This window comes from Acomys minous (genome assembly GCF_964271855.1).
Source record: "Acomys minous genome assembly, chromosome: 13".
NCBI lineage: Eukaryota > Metazoa > Chordata > Mammalia > Rodentia > Muridae > Acomys > Acomys minous.
Genome location: NC_140495.1, coordinates 16842570 through 16863735, shown reverse-complemented (window position 1 = coordinate 16863735; position 21166 = coordinate 16842570). Strand labels below are relative to the sequence as shown.

Here is a 21166-nt window from a genome sequence, read left to right as displayed (position 1 = left end):
CTGCCTCCCAAGTGCTGGGATTAAAGGCGTGCGCCACCACTGCCTGGCTTTTTTTGTTTGTTTATTTAAAGATTATTTATTTATTATTATACAGTATTCTGCCTGCATGTGTGCCTGCCCGCCAGAAGAGGGCACCAGATCTCATTATAGATGGTTGTGAGCCACCATGTGGTTGCTGGGAATTGAACTCAGGACTTTTGGAAGAACAGCCAATGTTCTTAGCCTCTGAACCATCTCTCCAGCCCCCTCAGTTTAAGGAGGGAAGAGGGAGGGAGGGAGAGAGGAGCGGGGGAGGAATGCGCATGTGCATGGTTGCATGGTGTATTTGTGGAGGTCAAAAGACAACTTTTGGGAGTTGGTTCTCTTTCTGTTATGTGGGGCCCAGAGATTAAACTTGGGTCATCAGATGTGGCAAGCACTTGTTTCTCTCGTCCTACTTGGTATTTTGTAACTGAATGTACTGATCAGGAGCAGTGCTGGCCAACTCCGTTTCCTACCACCCCAAGCGGCCATGTGTGTGAACTCTGCAGCGAGGAACACTTAGGGTGTTCTTGCTGCTCATATCAGGATACATACATTCAGGTATATTCAACAGTCCTTGGAAACCCAGGCCACTGAGCCACTGAAGTATGAGTTAGCATCATGAGGAGCCATGCTGCGCACTTGGAAGAGAGCAGACCCCACTGTGACAGGATGTGGAAACAGAGCTGACCCCTAGCACCATCTACCTCAGAAAGTTCCGTGCTGTGGAGCCCCATGAGTGTTCTGGCCCCTCAGCCTCCCTGGACTCTCTCAGGCCCAGGCTTGTCAAAGGCGGCTTTCTCTACACAAAATAGTGCATGTAAGTCTCCCTTCTTCTGCCCACCATTTCCTGGTGTTTAGGGACAGGGCTTGCAGGTCCCCTCTGGCTGGTGACCTGTAGGAGCTTGCTGCCGTGCATCTCTGACACTGACTTACCGTCCCTACTCTCGACCACAACCAGGAGCTCACAGCTATCAAGTGATAGCTGCATTGTCTCTGATATCTGCCATGGAGCCAGGCAACTTGGATAGCTCCAGACTTCATAGAAACCAGATTGTTCAGGGCTGGAGAGATGGCTCAGAGGTTAAGAGCACTGGCTGCTCTTCTGAAGGTCCTGAGTTCAGTTCCCAGCAACCACATGGTGGCTCACAACTACCTATAATGAGATCTGGTGCCCTCTTCTGATGTGCAAGTGTGCATACAGGCAGAACACTGTATACATGATAAATAAGTAAATCTTTTTTTAAAAAAAAAGGCACATTGTTCTTGGATAGTCACTGCTCAAGGCTTTGTGAGGGGAGGCCCGACCCCCTGTGAGGCAGTTGAGCCCTTGGTGGGACTGTTATGGGAAGGGCTCTCAAGATGAAGCTCAACTAGATGGGACCTGTCCCAGCACCTCCACAGAGCCAGAGCGGAGGGAACTGGAGACTGTGGCCAGCAGGCAGGGCAGGGGAGCAAGTGGGGGATAGTGTGTGCATTGTGTCTGGGATGCCCCTGAAGTCTGACATGGCAGGCCAGCTCTCCTTGGGAGTAAGTGGCTGTTGGGTTGGGGACCCTGGCATTTGTAACAGAGTGGCCCTTCTGCTGTTCTTTTGAGGACAGTTTTTTTTTTCAGGTAGACCATAGTGTTGTGTCCACACAAACTGCTGTCTTGGTGGTTGTGGGGAAGCTCAGGGCTCCCTGAGTGTGTGTCACTGTGCTGCACCTTTCTGCTGCTACCTGTACCTATGCTGTTTTGTCTTAGGTGGGCCAGGGGTGGCCTTCGTTCCAGGCCTGGCTGAGGGGTCTCTATTCAGTCTCCAGACGTGGGCTTGCAGAAGCCTTGTCTGCAGGCTGCCTCTGGGGTTGTGTCATCGGAGCGTGTTGTTTGGGTATAAATACCAGATTACATAAAACCTTGGCTGTCTCCCCTAAGTGTTCTTGGGAACACATCTGCACACTCCCCAGCATATCAGTACACCAGTGTGTTCACATCTAGGAGGCTCCCTGTGATCCTCGTGCGATCTAAGGGCCTTGCAGAGGCTCCTGCATCCTTGCAGAGCCCAGGTGAGGGCCTGGGTTTTGAATTTGCCTCTTTATTTGTGATGATGCCAACCTGTCAGGGTCGTGATTACCTCAGTTCCACTGGTTTCTTCACTGGGTGAGTAGTAGTGAATAGGAAGGCCCTGGGCCTTGCCTTTGCAGCAGCTGTGATGAGCAGGTCCATGCGTTGGCGATGAGGTTGCTCCTTCTTCATGTGGACCACACAGGCCTGCTCATCTCTATTAGCGCCGTACACAACATGCCTTCAACCTCAAGGAAGGGCCGTGTGGCTCTCAGGGACTCCTCAACAACCATCATACATAGCTGCTCCCTCTCTATTTTCTGAGCTTCACTTGGTGCCAGACACTGAGCCAGACTCTGCTTAGCCCTTGTCTGATGCAGGTTGTGATGTCATGGGACACCCAGGTGTGAGGTGTGAGGCCTACGGTGCTTTGGAAGAGCAAATGAAGGGGGCCCAGCAAGGAGTTTATCTTAAAGTCATCTCCCCAGGAAGCTTCCCAGGGGAGCTGACTTTTTTCCCCTGAGACAGGGTTTCTCTGTGTAGCCTTGACTGTCCCAGACTCACTTTGTAGACCAGGCTGGCCTCGCACTCACAGTGATCGTCTGCTTCTGCCTCCCAAGTGCTGGGATTGAAGGCATGCGCCACCACGCCTGGCTTAGGGGAGCTGACTTTAAGATCAGGGACAGGCCAAGAGATGTCTAGGCCCATTGGAAATAGGGGTGAGAAGGCTTCACAGGTGGGTAAGCTACCAACTTTGGGGTGACCGATTTTTGGAGAGTGAGGGACACCAGGGTAGGTGGTAGGCTTGGTAGGTATGCTGGGAAAGGAGTCAGGAGTGAGACTAGGCTGCTAAAGGGATAGAGTAGAAGGGCACAGGGGCCTGGCACCAGGGTCCGAGGGCTCAGTCTGAGATGAACTGGTAGCGTCCTCATGCCAGCTCCACCAGTGCTGTGGGGCAGATGGAGAAACTGCCCAGTTCAGTCAGGGTGCTTTTTCAGGGTCACAGGGCAGGCCAATGGGGAGGCTAGGATAGGAGCCCAAGCCCCTCTAGGTCCTGGAAAGCTCTGCATCTCTGCTTGTCCATTCCCCACACGGTCCTCTCCTATAGGACAGCACATTGTGCTCGTGTTTTGAGGGTTTCCCTGCAGTACAGCTGAGCACTATATTTCCGTGCCCTCTTCTCTTCCAATGTCCCTGATGAGCTGTGGGGGAAGGAGAAGGCTCAGGGCCGTCTGATCCTCTTGCTTGCCGTCCCTTTCCTCCTTGCGTCTCCCAGTGCCTGTCCTTGGTCCCTGTGCATAGACTGTGCCACTCTCCTGGGAAATCCACGTGGGGTTCCTTACCTTGCTAAGCAATGGTGGTCCCAGCCTGGCCTCCTGAGGCCGATGCTGAGGCGCAGTTGACTGTCACTGCCTGTCTCAGGCTTTGCTGTGTTCCGGGACCTCCGAGCCAGTGCCTGACGGCTGTCCTTTCTCCAGTACACAGTGCAGCCGTGAATGCCCTCTCCTTCCACCCATCGGGGAACTACCTCATCACAGCCTCCAGCGACTCAACCCTGAAGATCCTGGACCTGATGGAGGGCCGGCTGCTCTACACGCTGCACGGGCACCAGGTGAAGGGCACTGGCACGGTGTGGGGCTGAAGTCCGCCTCTGATACAGATGCAGGGCTAGGTTCCACCTGAGGGGGGTTCACTTGAGGGGCCTTCCCTTGGGGCCCATTATGGTTCCATCTCAGCCTAGATAATGCAATGAGATGCTGAAATAGGCCTGACACCTGCAGGAGCAGATAGGGGTCTTTTCTGTGACCTCTCTTTTGTTTGGCTTTGGTTTTGGTTTTTTGTTTTTGCAAACAGGGTTTCTCTATGTAGCTTTAGCTATCCTGGGCTCGCTTTGTAGACCAGGCTGGCCTCAAACTCACAGCAATCCACCTGCCTCTGCCTCCCTGAGTGCTGGGATTACAGGGGTGCACCACCACGTCTGATTGCTGGGGTTGAACTGGTGTGCCCGAGAAGGGAGTAGGGCAGTAAGATTGGGAAAGGTGTGGGCTGTGAACCTAAAGGACTTAGGCTTCTTGGTCTGGTAGTTGAATGTGCTGGAACCCTAGTCACCATGGAAAGTTCTGGGGCGCACTGCTTCCCATGGCCTCAGAGACAAAGACATGTTTTTCAGAGGTTGGGGCAAGAGAGGGAATCTGCATGTTTGTTTAAAAATTTCTGGCATTGAACCAAGGGAACAGAAGCTTTCTATCTGAGTGGCTTCAAAGAGCATTGGCTCTCTGAACCCTCTGGTGGGTGCTGGCTAGTGTAGGCTCCTATGGGTGGGTCAGTTATAGGAGCTGGGCTGCATGGAGCTCTCGGCAGCAGCTGGCCTAGGGCCAGGACTCTCACATGCGCCCACCACCACCACCACCACCACCACCACCACCACCACCACCAGCACCACCACCAGGGAGTTGGGATGTATAGATGTGTAGTTGTGATGCAGCTTAGCAGATGTACCTGCTAAGCGGGTCAGTCACCAAAGGGTTGTCTGTTGGAACACAGCCACCATGTGCAAGTGGGGTAGAGTGTGGGATCCAGAGATTTTAAGAGTGTCCTGTGAGCTAGAGGAAGGTCAGGTTCTCAAGGGCTGTAGGGTGCTGGGGGAGCTTGTGCACCCTGGGCTGACATCCAGGTGTGGAGGATCTAGCCTGAGGCTCCCCACCTATTTTGGGGTCCTGTTGTCTTCTGTTAGAGGGTGTGGGACCTTTTGACCATGGCTCAGAGGTGAGGACGTAGCCTTTTCTTCTTTCTTGGGGCCTGGAAGCTACTTGCCGCTCCTACCTGGTGGTGAGCCTTTGTCTCCCCTGTGCTGAGGAGTAGGCTGGTCTTTCCTGGGCCTCCACGGCCAGGTGCAGTGTGCAGTGGCCAGTTGCTTAGATTCACCAGTTTGGGTCTGGTAACCAGGAGGGCCTGTGAACACCACAGCTCCTGCTCCCATGGGCAAAACAAGAGCACTTGTCAGGAACAACACAAAAGCTGGTGCATACCAAACGATGCTCCAGACTTTCCCTCTGTTTGTGAGGGCCCTTTAAATGGTGGTCTTCTCTCTCCGCCCGGGGACACTTCAGGGTGGATTGGGAATGCCATTCCCTGTTCTGGTAAATTACCCGGCCCTGCCCGTAAAGGCAAACCTGATGACATTGTTCTCCCCGCATCTGTCTGTCATCTGCTCCCTGCTCACTGGGACACACAGGAGGGAGACGAAACAAAGGTCGCTGTCCTACTCTTCAGTGCTCTCGAAGCCTGGGCTGCAGAGTCCTGCAGTTAGGGCAGAGGAGCTGAGAGCCCAGGAAGGACAGGCTGAGTCTTACAGAGTACTTGGAGGGCTGGGGGAGAGTGGGCAGCCCTGCCTGTCTGCCTCGGCGTAGCTTAGCTGAAGGCGACAGTCAGGACTTACGTTCCAGATATTTTTCTCTACTCATCCTTTAGGCTCCCTATCCAGTACAGAAGCAGGGTTGTTTGCTCCAGGTTTTACAAGTTTCTCTTCTTGAGGCCTGTGATGCCCGGTCCCTTTTTAGGGTACTGCAGGCCCAGGGTGTCTCTCAGCTTGGCTTCTTCAGAGTTCTGCAGGTTGATCAGGAAGCCAGGGGTTGCCTGGCTCAGCTCCATGCCCATGTTCCCCCTAATCCTTGCTCTTTCTAGAAACACTTGTTCTTTGGCTACCTCCTTCCTCTTCAAGGCCCTCGGTGAGAACCCTGTGCACTTGCAGCTGGTGGGGCCCCTCAGCGCTGTTCTCCACACCTACTGTCCTCGCCCTCTGTAGTAGGGCAGCTAGTTTGAGCTTTCTTTTGGGTGCTTGCTCACATTGTAGAAGTGGGTTCTGGTTTGAAAAGCTGAGTGTCAGAGCTGAGGCAGGGGGTGAATGCAAGAGTCAAGGCTGAATGAAAAATAAAAAAAAAGAAAAGGAAAGTGTGTCTGTTCCTAGGTATGGTGGAGGAGAAGGTCCTGAGCCAGACCATGTGAAGAGAAAGGAAAGGAGGAAGGGAGAGCCAGGAGAGTAAAAGAGTAGACAAAAAGGGCCAGGGAGCCAAAATGGCTGGATTATATAAGGAAGGGCAGTCCAGCTTCTGGGCTGGAGAAGTTAAGAATATGGGTCAGGGCATGCCAGCCATACCCTGTAACAGGTAGGGACTGAGGGATGCTGGGAGGCCTAGCTGCCAGGTCCACTTTGATATGTTAAATAGATACCTCAGCCATTTGTTAGGGTTTGCTCTCCTGGCTCTGCCCTGTTTGGAGGTTCAGCTTCTCAAAGGGGAGAATGTTCCAGGTGAACAGCCTTGATTATCTAGGTTGCTGGTTAAAATCAAGCCCACCAGCGGGACAGAACTCCTGTGCTTTTAGAACACTGCGGCTGGTCCACTCCATCCATCCCTGGAGGCTGGACTGGGCTGTCTGAGTTTGTCAGCTGCTACCAAGCAGGTTTGGCTCAGCCCCAGGAAGTTCTCTGTGCTGCTCTCTGGCTGAGCCCTCGGAGGATCCAGCTGGGAGCCACATCGCAAGAGGCTACTGGGTCCCGGGCCCTTGTACTACCCTGCTTGGAAAACCCATTCTCTTCCCGAAGAAGTGCAGGTGGGCTCTGGTGACTTCAGCTTTCACATGCTGTCCCAGGAGGTGGGACATGATGGGGTGGGGGTGGGGCATGGAGCACAGCTGTTAGTAGCCCCTCCCAGCTTTGCCTGGCTTAGCAGCTCTAGGGCACGCAAGAGGTTCTGTCCTGCAGATAAGCACTGTGGCAGATTTTAAAATACTTTTGAGAGCAGGTGACACTGAGAGCCTTATGGACTGTTCAGGACAGCTGAGACAGGCACTAAAAATCTCGGTTTCTGCCTCATTGACATTTGGCTGTGGTTTTTCTCTTGGTTCTACGTCACTGGTCTGGATAAGATACCAGCAGGCCTCATGGCTGCTCTATCCCTACTTTATTGTTGTGTGACCCTGTTCTGGCCTAGTGGGAGGGAGATCCTCAGGAAACTAGCTTAAAGTTGGGAGATCCAACTCCTGGCAGTCCCAGGCACAGTCCCTAGAAAGCCGTCACAAGGAAGTCCACTGAGCAACTTTCTTCTGTTTCTATTTCCATACATGTGGGGAGAGGACCAGTGTGGGCTGAGGGTGGCGGCCTGGAGAGGTCAACCTCAGGGTCATCATGCCAGGAGGGAGGGGTTGAGCATGCTGGAGAGCTGTGCTTCCATGTCCTGTCACAGGGGCAAGGCCTAAGCGAATCCTTTTGGGGGGACAGTAGAGGAGGGCCCCATGTAGGAGGAAGAAGAGCCAGGATTACAGTTCTTTGGGTGACTTTCTTATCTGGGCTGAGGCCACAGCCGCCTCGATGCATCTTTCCATTGTTTCCTTGGGCACAAGGGCATTAGTGTGAAGGACCAGCACCAGATGAACCCAAGATCACCTGGGATCTCTTGGGCTGGACCTGGGTGGGGACGTGCAAGGCAGTAATAGCCGTGGAGTGTTTGGCTATTCTCTAGTGAACGATGGGGTCGACTTTCCAGTGGCCCACTTGAAGGGCATTGTGTGTGCAGCTAGGGGTTGACATAGGGTGAAGGACCCCACTGTGAGGCTAGGGTGAGGGGCTCACACTGCGGGGCAAGGGACCTAGTCTTGGTGAGTAGCTTACTTTGTTGTGCTAAAGATTTATTCCTCTGTGGGTTATGGGGCTTTCACTGTGTGGTGAAGGATTCACTCTGGGCTAAGCAGGGTTGCTTAGCTCAACTTTTTGTTTGTTATAACAAAATGCCTTAAATCCAGGCATGGGCTGGGCATGGTCACACATGCCTTTAATCCCAACAAGTGAGTTCGAGACCAGCCTGATCTACAAAGAGAGTTCCAGGACAGTCAGAGCTGTTACACAGAGAAACCTTGTCTTGGAAAAACAAACAAACAAACAAATTCAGGCATGGTAGCATACAGTAGCAACCCCAGCATTTAGGAAGCTAAGGAGGAAGGCTTTCAAGTTCAAGGACAACTTGGGCTCTGTAGTGAGCTGTTGCCTCAAAACAACAGCTATAATAAAAAAAAAGTCCCAACTTGGGAACATGAGGGAGATCAGAAGTTGTTTCCTGTGCTCTGGAGACTGGGAGGTACAAAATCAAGGTGCTGGCCTCTGGTGAGGGTTGCACCTGGATGCTGCCTCCTTCTGGGGAGGAGTCCTGTGCCGTCTGTTCCACCTTATGTAGCAGATAACAATTCTCTGTATCCAGGCCTTTCCACAAGAGCGCCTAATCCATTAGTAAGGCAGAGCCCGGTGACTCAATTTCCTGCTAAAGACCACACTTTGGAACACTGCTGCATTGGGACTAAACTTTAACATGACTTTTTAGAAAGGACAAAAACATTCAAACCATCAGAGGGATTGAAAGTAGTAAATTTATTGTAGGCCTAAAGATCTCTGTGTTCTCCTGTGGGCCTGGCTTTGGAACGCAGATTCACATAAGTCCATTTTACAGTTCATGGAGCTTGCCTGCACATAGGGCGTGCAGCTGGCTCTTCAGAGGTTCAGTGGGAACATTGCTGAGCGACATGGCTGACAGGCCAGAGAGCTGGGTGAGCTCTTGCTGGCTTGGACTTGCATGGGCCCTGCCCCTTTGTTCCTGTGCTTTAGCTTGGGCCGCTCAGCAATGGTGGGAGGCAGTGGACTGTCTGCAGGCCTCCAGGTGTAACCCTGAGTGGACACTGCTGCTCTTTCGGTCAGTGGATCAGGTCAGCTCCAGAGAAGGGCCTGGGGCTTGGGGGTCTGCCACTGTGGTGCGAGTTAAGCAGGAAGGAAGGAGCCCCAGCTTGTCTCTCTATGCAATACAGATTTAGGGAAGTGAAAGCTGTAAAGGAGCTGCCGTGTGCCCCCTCATTTTACATCAGGGAACACCGTCAGGAGAGGGAAGGGCTTTCCCACCGACTGCAGCTGTCATTTGAAGCCTCGTGCCCTGAGCAGGGCCCTCACAGATCCGTGTGGCAAGTATGGGGGCAAGGTGCTAGAAATACAGATTTATTTTTCTGTATTTTCTGAAACATAGTCGAACCATGCTCATTTGGCTTAAATCCCCTAGAGCTATTTGGGAGAGGATGGTAGGTGGGCCGTGGGCAGAGAGTTAAATCTGGTATTAGTGGCTGTGCAGTTGGTTGTGTGCTACTGCAAAGTATCACTGCGGAGTGACTGAGCTGCACACCATCCCGTGAGCACAGGCATCTGCTCTCATGTAGGTAGGAACACTTGCCACAGGCCTCGACAAGGACAGAGGCTGGAGGCTGTCCTGGGGGCCCACAACTGTGTTCTAGGCAGTTGGGCCATTCCAGACCCTAGGCTGGGATTGGGGAAGCAGAGGAGAGAAATCTAAGGAGCTCTGACTGAGCCTGGGGCTTCAGCAGCGGAAGAAAGCTTCTGGGATGCAGCTCTTCTCCCTGTGTCTTGGGTGCACTCGGCCCTTGGCCTGTCACTTCGTCTTGGAGGAGTGTTTTGATAGTCAGTAGGGTCTTCTGTGGGGTTGGTTGGGCTCCTGGGAGGTGTAAGCGCCACGAACACAGGGACTAGTAACGTATGCACCACTAAGAAACCCAGAGTCACCTGGCCCTCTGTCACCTTCTGGCAGCCCAGAGTCAAGAGCTGGGTCAAGGTCGAGAAAGAGCCTCCCTGGGCAGCACCTCTTACACGGAGTTGTAATGTCCCTGTGGGTCACCACTTGGATATACCTGATGGGCTGGACTGAATTTCAGCACACAGGGTCAGAAGCCAGAGCATCTACACCAGAAGTCCCTTGGCCTCCTTGGGTCACCACATCTCTGATAGTCACTCACTCTGCTTTTTCTCCTCCTCAGGGAGTGTGTGTTGTGACAGCCCTGTTTTCACTGTAGATGGTGTGTCAGGGTACCTGGCTAGACTTCGGCCAGCATAGCTCTTAGGGCACCATAGTCAGCAATGAGGTCCCATAGAGTCTGGTAAGTGTGAGGAGAGCCCCGAGGTTTAGACAGGTTCCTTAAGGGAGAGTCACAGAGTGTGCAGCCTGCCTGCTTCCCTTTTCTTGTTTCACTGATGTTTGCTGTTCGAAGGAAATGGACAAAGAACTGGCCAGATGGCTTGTTGGTAAAGGCCCTTGTGCCAAGCCTGATGACCTAAGTTCTGTACCCAGAACCCATGTAGTAGAAGGAAAGAACCGACTCCTGCAAGTTGTTCTCCTACTTCTACACATGTGTCATGTGCATGCATGTGGATGTGTGTGCATGCTAAATAATTAAATAAAACGTAGGGGGAAAATGAACAGCATAGATCCTGAGGCTGGGAATTGGCAAGGGAGAGGAGCCGTGTGGTGAATGGACTGGGCGTGAGTTCAGCCTAGTACGACAGGGTGAGGAGAGAAGATAGGGTAGTTAACATGTGTAGCCAGTGTTCATGACAGGTTAAGAAAGATCACCTCACATAAATAAATAAACAAACAAATAAAACTTTAAGGAGGGAGAGAGGTGGGCCCCAGCTGAGCTTGTGGAGCACCTGCCAGGGTGTGGGCAGGAGTCAGGTAAGGGATGGGGGTTCCCAGCATGTGGGCCACTCTGCTGGGGGTGGGGGCTGGGTCAAGTTCTCAGTATGTGGGTCCCTCTGCTGCTGGGGCAGGGGCAGCTGGAATCTACATTGCTGCAGGCCCAGCAAGAGGTAATGCTGAGGTCACACTCAGCATCTCTGTGGAGACACCAGGGACAGGCCTAGCCTTGGGCGAGAAGGACTCCCCTGCAACCCTGCCTAGGGCTGGGCTCCAGTGCACCAGCATGACTAATCAGATGGAAGGAGTAGGCCGCCATGAAACTAGAACATACCGGATTTGATCACCCCCCAAGTTCCCTTGGCTTGGAAACCTCAGTTTCATTCACTTCCAAATAACTGATGGCCTGAAGAAGAACTTGAGTCAAAACCAACAAATTGAAAAGGAATGCTAGTGAAAGCGTTGCAGACTAGAAGTTTCTGGGATCTGGCTAAGGTGACATCACAGACAAATTTATAGCCTTAAACTTATCTAAAATGAAGGAAGATCGAAAATGACCGACAAGCTCAATGTTGGAGGCTCCAGAAGGAACACGGAGAAAGAGACCTTTGGGGCTCGGCTTTTGAGGAGCAGTGAAGGATCAAGTAGGCTGGACGTTGGCGAAGGCAGGCGAGGGCCTGGCAAGATCATCAGAGGTTAGCTTATCAGGCCTGAGAGTCCAGAGTGCACCCAGCACAGCAGTTCCATCTGCATAGTCAGTCTGAGAAGCACATCATGATGCGATTTTGTCATCAGGCAAACATCATAGCCTGTACTTTCTTAAACTGAGATGGCTACCATGGCACGGTGCTGCTTTCTGATGGGAGTACAGTGCCCTCAGTGCCTCAGGCGGCTTGCTTGGGCTCTGGGCAGGCTAGCAGAAGCCTCTGATGGCTGCTCTCCTTTCTAGGAATGCAAAGTGCCTTGCAGTCAGTCCTCTTAGTAGACAGGCGCTCTGTGAGCCCCACAGAGCCTCCAGGCTGCTTGCTCGTCAGTCCCTTAGTCTCCTGAGAGACAGGGCTCCAGGGAAAGCCCCAGAACTTGAGCACCTGCCCTCTGGCCCCAGGCCCCCTGTAAGCTGGGTGCATTTTCCAGTCAGCCTGCTGCTGTCACTGCTGACATCTCGCTCCCAGCTTGGCATCTGGTGCTTGAGTGATGACAGGCAAGGGGAGCGAGCCACCAGGTTGTGTTTGCTCCCTTCACGGCTGGCCCTTTTTGGAGCTCTTCCCATGAGTCCTGGGTGGGCAAAGGGCCTGTCTGCTTTTGAAACTTCGTGTACTAGTTTCCTTCCCCTTTCTTTTTTTCCCTCTTTGTTTTTCCCCTCAAAATGAAAAGCATTTTGTTGTCTTACTTTTTAATTATGGCATGCCAAAGTTAAAGATTTACAAGTATGAAAATGGTCAAGATAGTTAAGAATCAGGAAGATGTTCTTTGAAAGTGTATCACCACCCTCTGTCAGCCTGTAACCCCTTGCCAGCTGTCCATGGGAAGGGACAGTCCCCACTTCCACTCTGTACAGGCAGCCAGTGTTACTCAACGTGGAGTCACATGGTCCAGAATGCCTTGCACCTGGCATTTGACATTCATTGTTCATGGTTGTGTGTGGCCATTGTTCCCTCAATAAAAGTGGGTCCACTTTATCTTGGTTAGTGGTAGCTTAGAATTCCTAGGGGTGCCGGGGGTAGGGTACACCTGAGCCTGTGCCTCCACTTGTGCTGAGGAGGGAGGTGACAGGCAGGCACAGGCTTTGCATTGTGTCCTCTTAGGCTTTGTTTCCCCCAGCTTGGAGTGGTAAAGGCACACACTGTCCTCTGGGGATGCGATGGGTTAACCCAGGTGCAGGGCTCCGAGCCAGCGCAAGCAGGGCTCTTTCTGTCTCTCACTCCATTCTAAGTGCCTCTGAGAGGGAGAAGTATTAGTGGATTCTGGGTGCATGAGCAGGTGTGCACCCTCTCATCTCATGTGCCTGAGCCTGGAAGCACCGCCTGTCCCCTGGGGGAGGAGAAGCTGCTCACGCCGCTGAGGTCTCTTTCCAGCCTAAGCCAGGCCGCATCTTTCTAGCACTGAGTGCAGGGTGTGTCCTCGGGTTCCCCTTGTCTCTAGCCCCGGCTGTGTTGCTGAAGAGCTCTTGTGGGCAGTTCTTGTTACACTCTGGTGGTCTAGAGGAACTAAGGTGACCTTTGTGACAGACGTAAGAGAAAACCTTTGACCTGGTTTTGCCTGCAGAATGCCAGCACCAGCCATGGTAAATGTGCAGCTGAAAGGAAAGGGGAGACATTTGCATCCGTGGTTGTGACCAGATCCTTGCCTGGCATATGTATCTTTCCGGAACAGCTTCCAGGCATATGGGGAGGAATGTTCTTTCTCTATTGGGAGATCATGATCCCCTCCCAGCTGGTGTGCTCGTGGGAGAGCACTGCATAGCAAGTACTTGACAGTCCCCTTCAGATGGCCATTCTGACCTTTTGTACCTAGGAAGCTAGGGGAGCACCTTATCCTGCAAGGCTCAAACTTAAGGAAGATGGCATGCACATTGCAGGGACATTGGTGTCATTTTGGTCCACGCCCCAGCCACCTTCAGTGGTTCCCTCCCTGCTCAGCCTCCTCCCTGATGTTCTTGCCCCTGACGTCACCTTACTCATTTGAGCCACTGGCTTCTCTTTGGGGTTGCCACTTCTCTGGGCTGCAGCAGGGCAGTATTGGGCCTGCATCAGAGAGGCGAGTGCTGATCTTAGCCATGTGTCTCTGAGCTCTGCTTCTCATGGGCTAGCCATGGAAATGATGCCAGCCTGGCCAGCCTGCCAGTGTGAATGTCCCTCTCCCTCCTCTTCTCCTACCCTTGATCCCACAGCCCAGCCTCTGTTGAGATGTTTGGAAGCTGAGCCCCAGCAGTGTTGCTTGTACCTAACCACATGTAGGCTTCCTGGACAAAGGCCAGGGAGGTCTGGGTGCTGACTGAGTTGCTCAGACCAGTGTCTCGCTGCTGCTGCTGCTGCTGCTGCTGCTGCCATTCAGGAACTGTGCATTTAGACTCAGCGTGACCTTTGGGGAGGGTGCTGTAGGGTGTGTGTTGATAGGGTCATGTGGACCCCAGGCTGGCCTGGAATCGCTGATCTCCCTGCTTCCACGTCCCAAGTGCTGCGCTCACCGGTATGCCACCACGTCCAGCTGACCTTTGCTCTGTCTGTTCTGCTAGGGGCCTGCTACCACCGTTGCCTTTTCGAGAACGGGGGAGTATTTTGCTTCAGGAGGCTCTGATGAACAGGTAAGAAAGAATGGGCTAAGGACTCTGAGAAGCTCCCGCTCAGAACCCCACAGGAGATGGGGGTCATCTGGAGATGGCTGTGGTGGCTTTCAGTGACTATACCACGGAAGACACTGATGGCACTTGGGGTGGGGGTGCTCAGGGCCAAGGCATTTAATGTCCTCAAGCAAGTGTCCTTCAGGGACGACCTGTGGAAGCGTCTCTGACTGAAATGAGTTGAAAGGACTTTGAGCTAATTATCGTGGTGAAAAAGTTGAAGTTGTTCAGTTTTTCCCCCCTGATTACATAAACAGTGAAGAATTTACTGGATACTTATGCAGATCTGGTAATGTCGTCAGTGTGGCAAGAATTTCATAGCTCGTTTAGTTCTCCCGAGTCCTGTGGGACGAGTCTTCCTATTTTATTCCTATAGATGAGAAAGCAGTCCCAGCAGGTGGCAGAGACGGGGCAAGCACCAGGCTGTCTGACTGGGGAGCCTGTGCTCCAATGTCTGCTGCCTTTTGCTTCCCAGCCCTCTGCACATTTAAAGGGTCAGCGTTTCCTGTAGCCTTAGCTGCATAGAGGAAGTCCTGTCCCACCTCTTCACCCTTTGCTCCGAGGCTTCATCCGGTCGGCCCTGTGCCTCTTTGCCCAGACTGCTAAATGCCAAGGGCTTATCTGCAGGGGGAGGGGAGTGCTCTGACCTTGGTGTCAGCTCAGCCTGGCCTGGGAAAGATGTGCAGGCACTGCGGAGTGCACCTGTCAGCAGTCTCCCTTAGGACTCACACAGTCCCTTTTACCAAAACACTGTGGAGGAAAGAGTGGTAGCTGTGAACACAGTTGACCTGGTGGACTGCTGAGAACACTCACCCTCTGGGTGCTGGCCTGTCAGTTCTGGCTGCTCAGCCTAGACAAATCCTGTCGGCCTTCCATCAGTCCCAGCTGCAGTAAAATGTACTGATTTTCCAGTAAAGCAGCGGCTAGCTGAAGGTTCTTTGTCCACAGCTTGGATAAGAGCCAGCATGTATCTTCTCATCCTAGCACTAGGTCCTAGCTAGCAGCCAAAGAGGAGGAAGGTAGCAGAGATGCCTGAGCCTCCAGTGAATGTGAAAGCGGGAACTGTATGGCAGATGCTCATATTAACTGTGTAGTCGATGTACGTGCTAAGCAGCCATGGGAAAATGAAGTCATAGTGCAAGAGGCAACCTAGGGGAAAGCGTCCACCTGCTATGGACATCCTCAGACAGTGAGGCTGTCAACTCCCTAGACTTTTTACAATTTGCTCGTGTTTTTCTGAGGTGGCACTGGTGTTATCTCTACATTCACACTGGCCACTCTGAGTCTGGTAATGTTAAGTCTCCAGAGTTATACAAGGACCTTGTATGTGGGGTATGACTATGTCAACATTCTGTTTGTAAAGTGGTATATGTGGTACCCCATGTGGCCTTTTCTCTGGGAGCTATAAACAGTGAAACAGCTCCAGGAATGGTGGAGCGTCCACAAGAACCACGTTCGTTGTTACGTCCCAATGAGGCTGGTGTCTAGGGCACGTCAAGTCTTCATCTTGGGTGAGATAACGGTGGGTTTTCTGTTTGGTTTTCTGTGACCTCCACTGACTGCTGATCATGCTGCGTGATTCTTCTCTGATGGCCAAGCCAGCCTCCCTGAAAATGACCATGGAAGCACCTAGCCTCCCATGGCTTCTAGCCACCAGTAGGGAGTGCCCTTGCTCCCTGACAGGGTGACTCCCCAGGCTTTCTGAGGTGCCTTCAGCCATTTCCTGTCTAGGAAAGCACTGAGTGCAGTTCCTTATTTATTTGGAGTTGTAATCTTTAATTTTTTTTTATTTTTACTGCGAATGGCTGTTTTGCCTGTATGATGTTTGTGCATCACATTCCTGCGGTGCCTGTGGGGTCTGGAAGAGGACTTTGGAGCCCCTGGTACTGGAGTTACAGAGGTTGTTAGTAGCTATGCTGGGAACCAAACCTGGGCCCTCTGCAAGAGCAGCCAGTGCTCTTAACTGACCTAGCTCGCCAGACATAATTTGTTTTCTTTATTTGTTTGTGTATTTGTCTATTCATTTGTTTATTTTGAGGCAGGATCTCACTCTGAGTGCTGGGTGGCCTATAGACCAGTCTGGCCTTGAACTCAAGAGATTCACCTGCCTTTACTCTGATGCATGTGCCACCACACCTGGATAAGAGTGTGTTTTTTATCATTAAATTTATTGGGTGTAGGATAATGAGTGTGTTACCCTCTATTCCCTGGTCCCAGTGACTGTGTCACACTGTGTCCTGGGAGCTGGGAACTTTTCCAAGAAGAGGGCACAAGGCACAGGCTGAATCCCTTACTTCAAGCCTCACGGTAATAGGTTAGAGCCAGGACATCAGTCCAGCAGTGTGGCCTGGAGTTTATGTTCACTACTTCGCAGTGTCATGGGCAAGCCACCACACTCAAGAGCTTCCTTTTCAGAGAGACAGATGATGAACAAGGGCAGGGAACAAATGGGCTCAATAGAGACTCTGACGTTAGAACCTGTGGCTCTCTGATAGAGGGGCAAGCAGGTGCTAAGATCTAACCGTGCAATGTGGTGATGCTCCATCCTGCTGCCACATGCACCAGGCTGTCCCCAGAGCCTTCTCCTCAGGGCTATCAGACGGGAGCCACCGGGGCTCCCAGCTTTGGGGTTGATTTATGGGCCGTTCTCTCTCCTCATTCTCTGTACCACTGCTCTCGGCAGGTCATGGTTTGGAAGAGCAACTTTGACGCTGCTGTTTATGGAGCCGTGAAAGCGCAGAGGCCTCCATCTCTGGCCAGCTCTTCTGGGAATCTGGTAAGTGGCTTAGCAGTCAGGGCTTGAGCCGAGTAACATTGGGACTGTCGCAGTGCTCAGCACTGGGCTTGGAGATGAGGGGGTCTGGAAGCTTCTCTGTCATGAGAAAGGTCTACCAAATAACACCTTGTACCTTGCTTGACTCCCATCTAGAATGAGACAAGAAGGCTGCAGGGCAGCTGGAGGGCTAGGGTCCTGGCCCTTTTGGTGGAGGGTATTGTCATGGCAACGTGCTGCTGCTAGAGGGAGGCCTTCCCTGAACCAGAGGACCCAAGTACATGGTTCCTAGAGGGCTCAGGGCCCAAAGCCTCAGTTGGGACGAATGGGAAAACCCTGCTTTGGTTACTCTCACTTCTTCTTTTTTTTTTTTCCTTAAACCATGGAGAGGAAGTTCCTCAGCCACAAACCATTTTTAGTACCTTTGTTGGTAAAAGGGCATTCAGTGTTCCTAAAATAACTAATTAAAAAAAAAAAAAACTAATTTTGTAAAAATAAATATTTGGGAGAAAAATGATAATGGATAAGCTCATTAAATAGACCCCTATTCAGCTTTGGTTGAAATAATTTAAGATTGTAGGATCCCGAATGTTTTCAGCTTCTATGGCCACAGACCGTTTAAATCTCTCTTCCCTGGAAGGAAGGAGCACCATGGCCTTGGGCAGGAGGAAACTGGCCTGAACAACAGGAAGCAGCTCGCCCAACCCCCAGCAAGTCAAGGCTGGAACTCAGAATAGAACCAGGAAGCCTCCTGCTCTGTCCCGGGCTTACTGTGGCTGAATCTCTCCTACCACGTGTGTCCCCTGCCTCGCCACACTGCACCTATAGGTCTCCCGAGGCTCTCCCCTGGGCTGGCCACTGTGACTGGAGGCTTTGTCTCTCCTCAGGGTTTCTTTTTTTTTTTTTTCTGAGACAGGGTTTCTCTGTGTAGCCTTGGCTCTTCTGGACTCGCTTTGTAGACCAAGCTGGCCTCGAATTCACAGTGATCCTCCTGCCTCTGCCTCCCGAGTGCTGGGACTAAAGGCGTGTGTCACCACTGCCTGGCTTCCTCAGGGTTTCTAAGGGGCCCCGAGCTGTGGGCTAGTTGGGCAGTCTGGGTGGCACCGATGGTCTTGCTGCTGATTCCTTTTCTACCCAGAAGGCACTTTAAACTGCAAGGCTGGGACCCTGTGTGGGTCCTGCCATCTATACTGCAACTTTCTGGCTGTTGGGCACTTAGGGCGAGAGCAGCACTGCTGAGACCTCTGCACGTGCCCATCGCATGTGAGTGGCTGGTTCTTGTTGTAGCTCTCAGGTAGACTCTCAGACACACCCATGCTGTCTCCTCCGGAGCAAGTCTAAATAGCCATGCTGGGGTTATTTAGGCCGGTGGCAGGGACAGCTTGACAGCTCTTTCTTAGTCCAGGAGGGCACTGCTGTCTGCCCCTTGGGAATGGTTAGTGGCCATCAAGTGGAATAAAGGTCCACATCATCATCATCATCATAATTATTATAAAGAATTCCATGCATGTATTGAGCATATTTGTCCCATCCCCCACCCCCCCCATCTTCCCAAGCCTCCAATTCCGCAGTTGGCTCAGGGTACCCCACAGGCCGGTGAGTGTGCCTGAAGTGACACAGTCCTCTTAGAGTCATTGTTGATTGAGCTAAGAACTCTTTGTCCTAAGTCCCTTATAGAGCCTTGAGAGGACAAATAGGCCTCCTAGACTCCCCACCCTCAACACACACACACACACACACACACACTCTCCTAATGCTGCCTGAGAGGCTTCTCTGAAAGGGAAAAAGAAGAAGGCCAGGGTATTGTTATGCCTGGTTTTATTATGGGGCATATGCATGGATATGCCTATCATATATATGATAGATATTAACCCGATGAAATTGACAGTTTTACCATGTTTCAGTGTCTGTCTTAGTAAGCCATCAGCATCTACTTCCACCATTTTTTTCTCCTCCTAGGCTGGAGACAGCTCATTTTTGCAAAACTGATGGCTGTGCTCTCTCCTGAGGTAGGAAGGAAGGCTGGTTAGTGTGTTCTCACCCTTCTTTCCAGAGCCTTCCTGCCACTCAGACCACCTGGCTGGCCAGAGCGCTCGTTCTGCTCCTCACGGGAGCCCAGGAGCACCACTTTGTCCTGTGACCTGAGTCTGACAAGCTCCCGTGCTTTACTCCTGCCCACATGCCATCCTTCCAGAAACTCTGGGCTGCTCACCCTCAGCAGTTTGCATCTGGAGCAGTTAGTCTTTGAGTGTTTGCTGTCCCATGCACTGTGAGATCTTTAGCATCCCTGGCCTTTGCCCAGTAGCTGCCAGGAGCATCTTGTTCCCCAGTTGTGATAATCAGAAATGTCTTCAGATATCATCAGGTGTCACCATTGAGAGTCACCTCAAAACCTCCTTCTTCAGGGGAGCCCAGAAAGAAAGTGGTGGGAGGAGTAGAGTGAGGGCTGTGGGAGGCAGGAGACCGGGGACGGGGACTGCAGTAGGCTGCTCTGGGAGACTGTGCGAGGACTCCACTCAGGTGTCCATCTGGGATTCCCACCAGAAGGTGTGGACCAGAGCGCTAAGATGGTTTCTGTTAGTCCATTTTGTAAGATTGCTGTTTGGCCTTTCAGATTTCAGGGTCTCCTAGAGATGTTGGTAAACAATAAGAAAAGATCCTCCTTCGCCTTGAGCAACCTGATTTTCTTCAGACAGCATGTTTCTTGTCTTTTCTACACAAAGGCTACTGGGCTCAGAGATAATACCTGATGAGAGATTTCATGGCGGCCAGGGTGTTTGACTTTACAGTCACGACCCAGCTGTACTGTCACTCTGATGCCCTTTGTCCCTTCATCTCTGTCTCCAAATCACCTCAGGCACTGAAATAAGCTGGGCGCTCCTGGGTGTTCGGGGTTTTCAGGGAGTTTGTGAGGCCAAGTATGGTGAGGACCTGCTGCCCATGTGCTTTCTCCAGCGTGGCCACTGGAAGCTAGACCCTGCCTGGGCCCCGTGCTGCTCCCTCACCAGCAGAACCTGGCAAGGACAGCCTTGTGAGCCTGTGGAGGTCCCTTCACCCTTGAGCCCCTGCCTGCGACCCCTTGTCTGACCCCAGCATCAGTTCAGCTTTCAGATCCTGGAGAGAAGGCTGTCCTTAAACTCACTCCAGGCAGAGCTCTCTTCACTGCAGAGCTCTTCTCAACCTCCGGTTGAAATTCACAGCTTATTTTTAGGCACATTTCATGTTGAAAAGCAAAAGCCGTTTCCCAGCCATTCAGCATGAGAATAATGGGCCCCGTTTCCCTCTGTGCTTGGCTGAGCTGCGGAAGACTCTCAGGCCTCGTGGCTGGGGCACTTTCTCTGCCTGGAGGATTCCAGGCCATGCTGTGGGCCCAGAGTGGGCAGGAGTCTCCATGCTCCGCCCTGGAAGAAGCTTGGAAGGGCTGCTTTTGGGCAGATGAGTGCCTCCTGGGAGGGGGATGGGTGGGTACCCAGAGGGCTTCTCGGTAGCAGGGTATTTCAGGGCGCTGCTGCTTAGCCCTGTCCCCACTGTAGGCCTGCCCTCTGGTCTTACCCACCCTACTGCCCTCTGGACTTGAGGGTCCGTCCCCTAGTTAGAAGGACCCTGTGTCTTGGCTGATTTTGGAGCTAGCATCTTGCTCACCCCAAAGCTCAGCTTCTCCAGGACAGATTTCTACCATAGCTGAAGTACTTTTAAACTTTTTGGGGGGTGATGGGTGGAGGGATAGGACAAGTTAGACCAGGATCGGACTATGTAGACCAGGCTGACTTTGAACTTAGAGATCTGCCTGCCTCTTCCTGCATACTGGGATTAAAGACATCCACCACCATGCCCAGCCTCTTATGTCACTTCTAATTAACAAAGATGCATTCATTTGAATCTACCCTTATTTTTAAAGCCACAGTCAGAGGCCTATTACACAATCAAGAAGTTGTACTAGGTGGGGTAGGAGAGGAAGAACACCAAGTCCTAGGTGATTCAGTGAAACTGACAGAAAAAAGCCACCCCACTTCCTGGGTTCTCGGGGTTGGCTGCTCCAGGTTAGACATTAACCTGGATCTCTGGGGCTGAGGGCTTTCTCTCTGCTCACTTCTCAAGATTGCACTGGAAGGAGAAAAGCTCACCTGTGGTTAGGTGCTTGGCTTCTGGCTTCCGACCCACTGGTTATTGTATCCCGTCCCTGCCTTGTTAGGGCTGTGGCCCCAGCCAGTAGCCGGATCTCTGAGGTCTTGGTTCCTCCTCTGTCGACCATGGAGACACTGGGTCCTCCTTTTTTCATGAGATTTCACAGGTGGCATGCCAAGCAGCCCTTGGCCCTGTTCCTAGCACGTGGTGAGAGCTCATCAAGCTGTAGCTATTTCAAGACTGTTCCTTTTCCCTCTTCCTCTTCTGAAAGCTAGTCAGAGTGATCAAGTGTCCAAACCTGGGGTGAGGGGCATTGGACAAGGGTGTGGGGTGCACTGCTGACTGGG

The 21166-nt window shown here is 52.2% G+C and overlaps 1 protein-coding gene across 4 annotated transcripts in view; it reads left to right on the top strand.

Annotated features, from left to right (window-relative positions):
- POC1A (POC1 centriolar protein A) overlaps window positions 1-21166 on the top strand; it is a 74330-nt gene that overhangs the window by 14855 nt on the left and 38309 nt on the right. For all 4 annotated transcript variants that reach the window (XM_084751688.1, XM_084751689.1, XM_084751687.1 and 1 more), the window contains 3 exons: window positions 3544-3677; window positions 13817-13885; window positions 16605-16697. In XM_084751688.1, the coding sequence (XP_084607814.1) occupies window positions 3544-3677; window positions 13817-13885; window positions 16605-16697 (296 nt within the window). The remainder of the gene's footprint in view (window positions 1-3543; window positions 3678-13816; window positions 13886-16604; window positions 16698-21166) is intronic.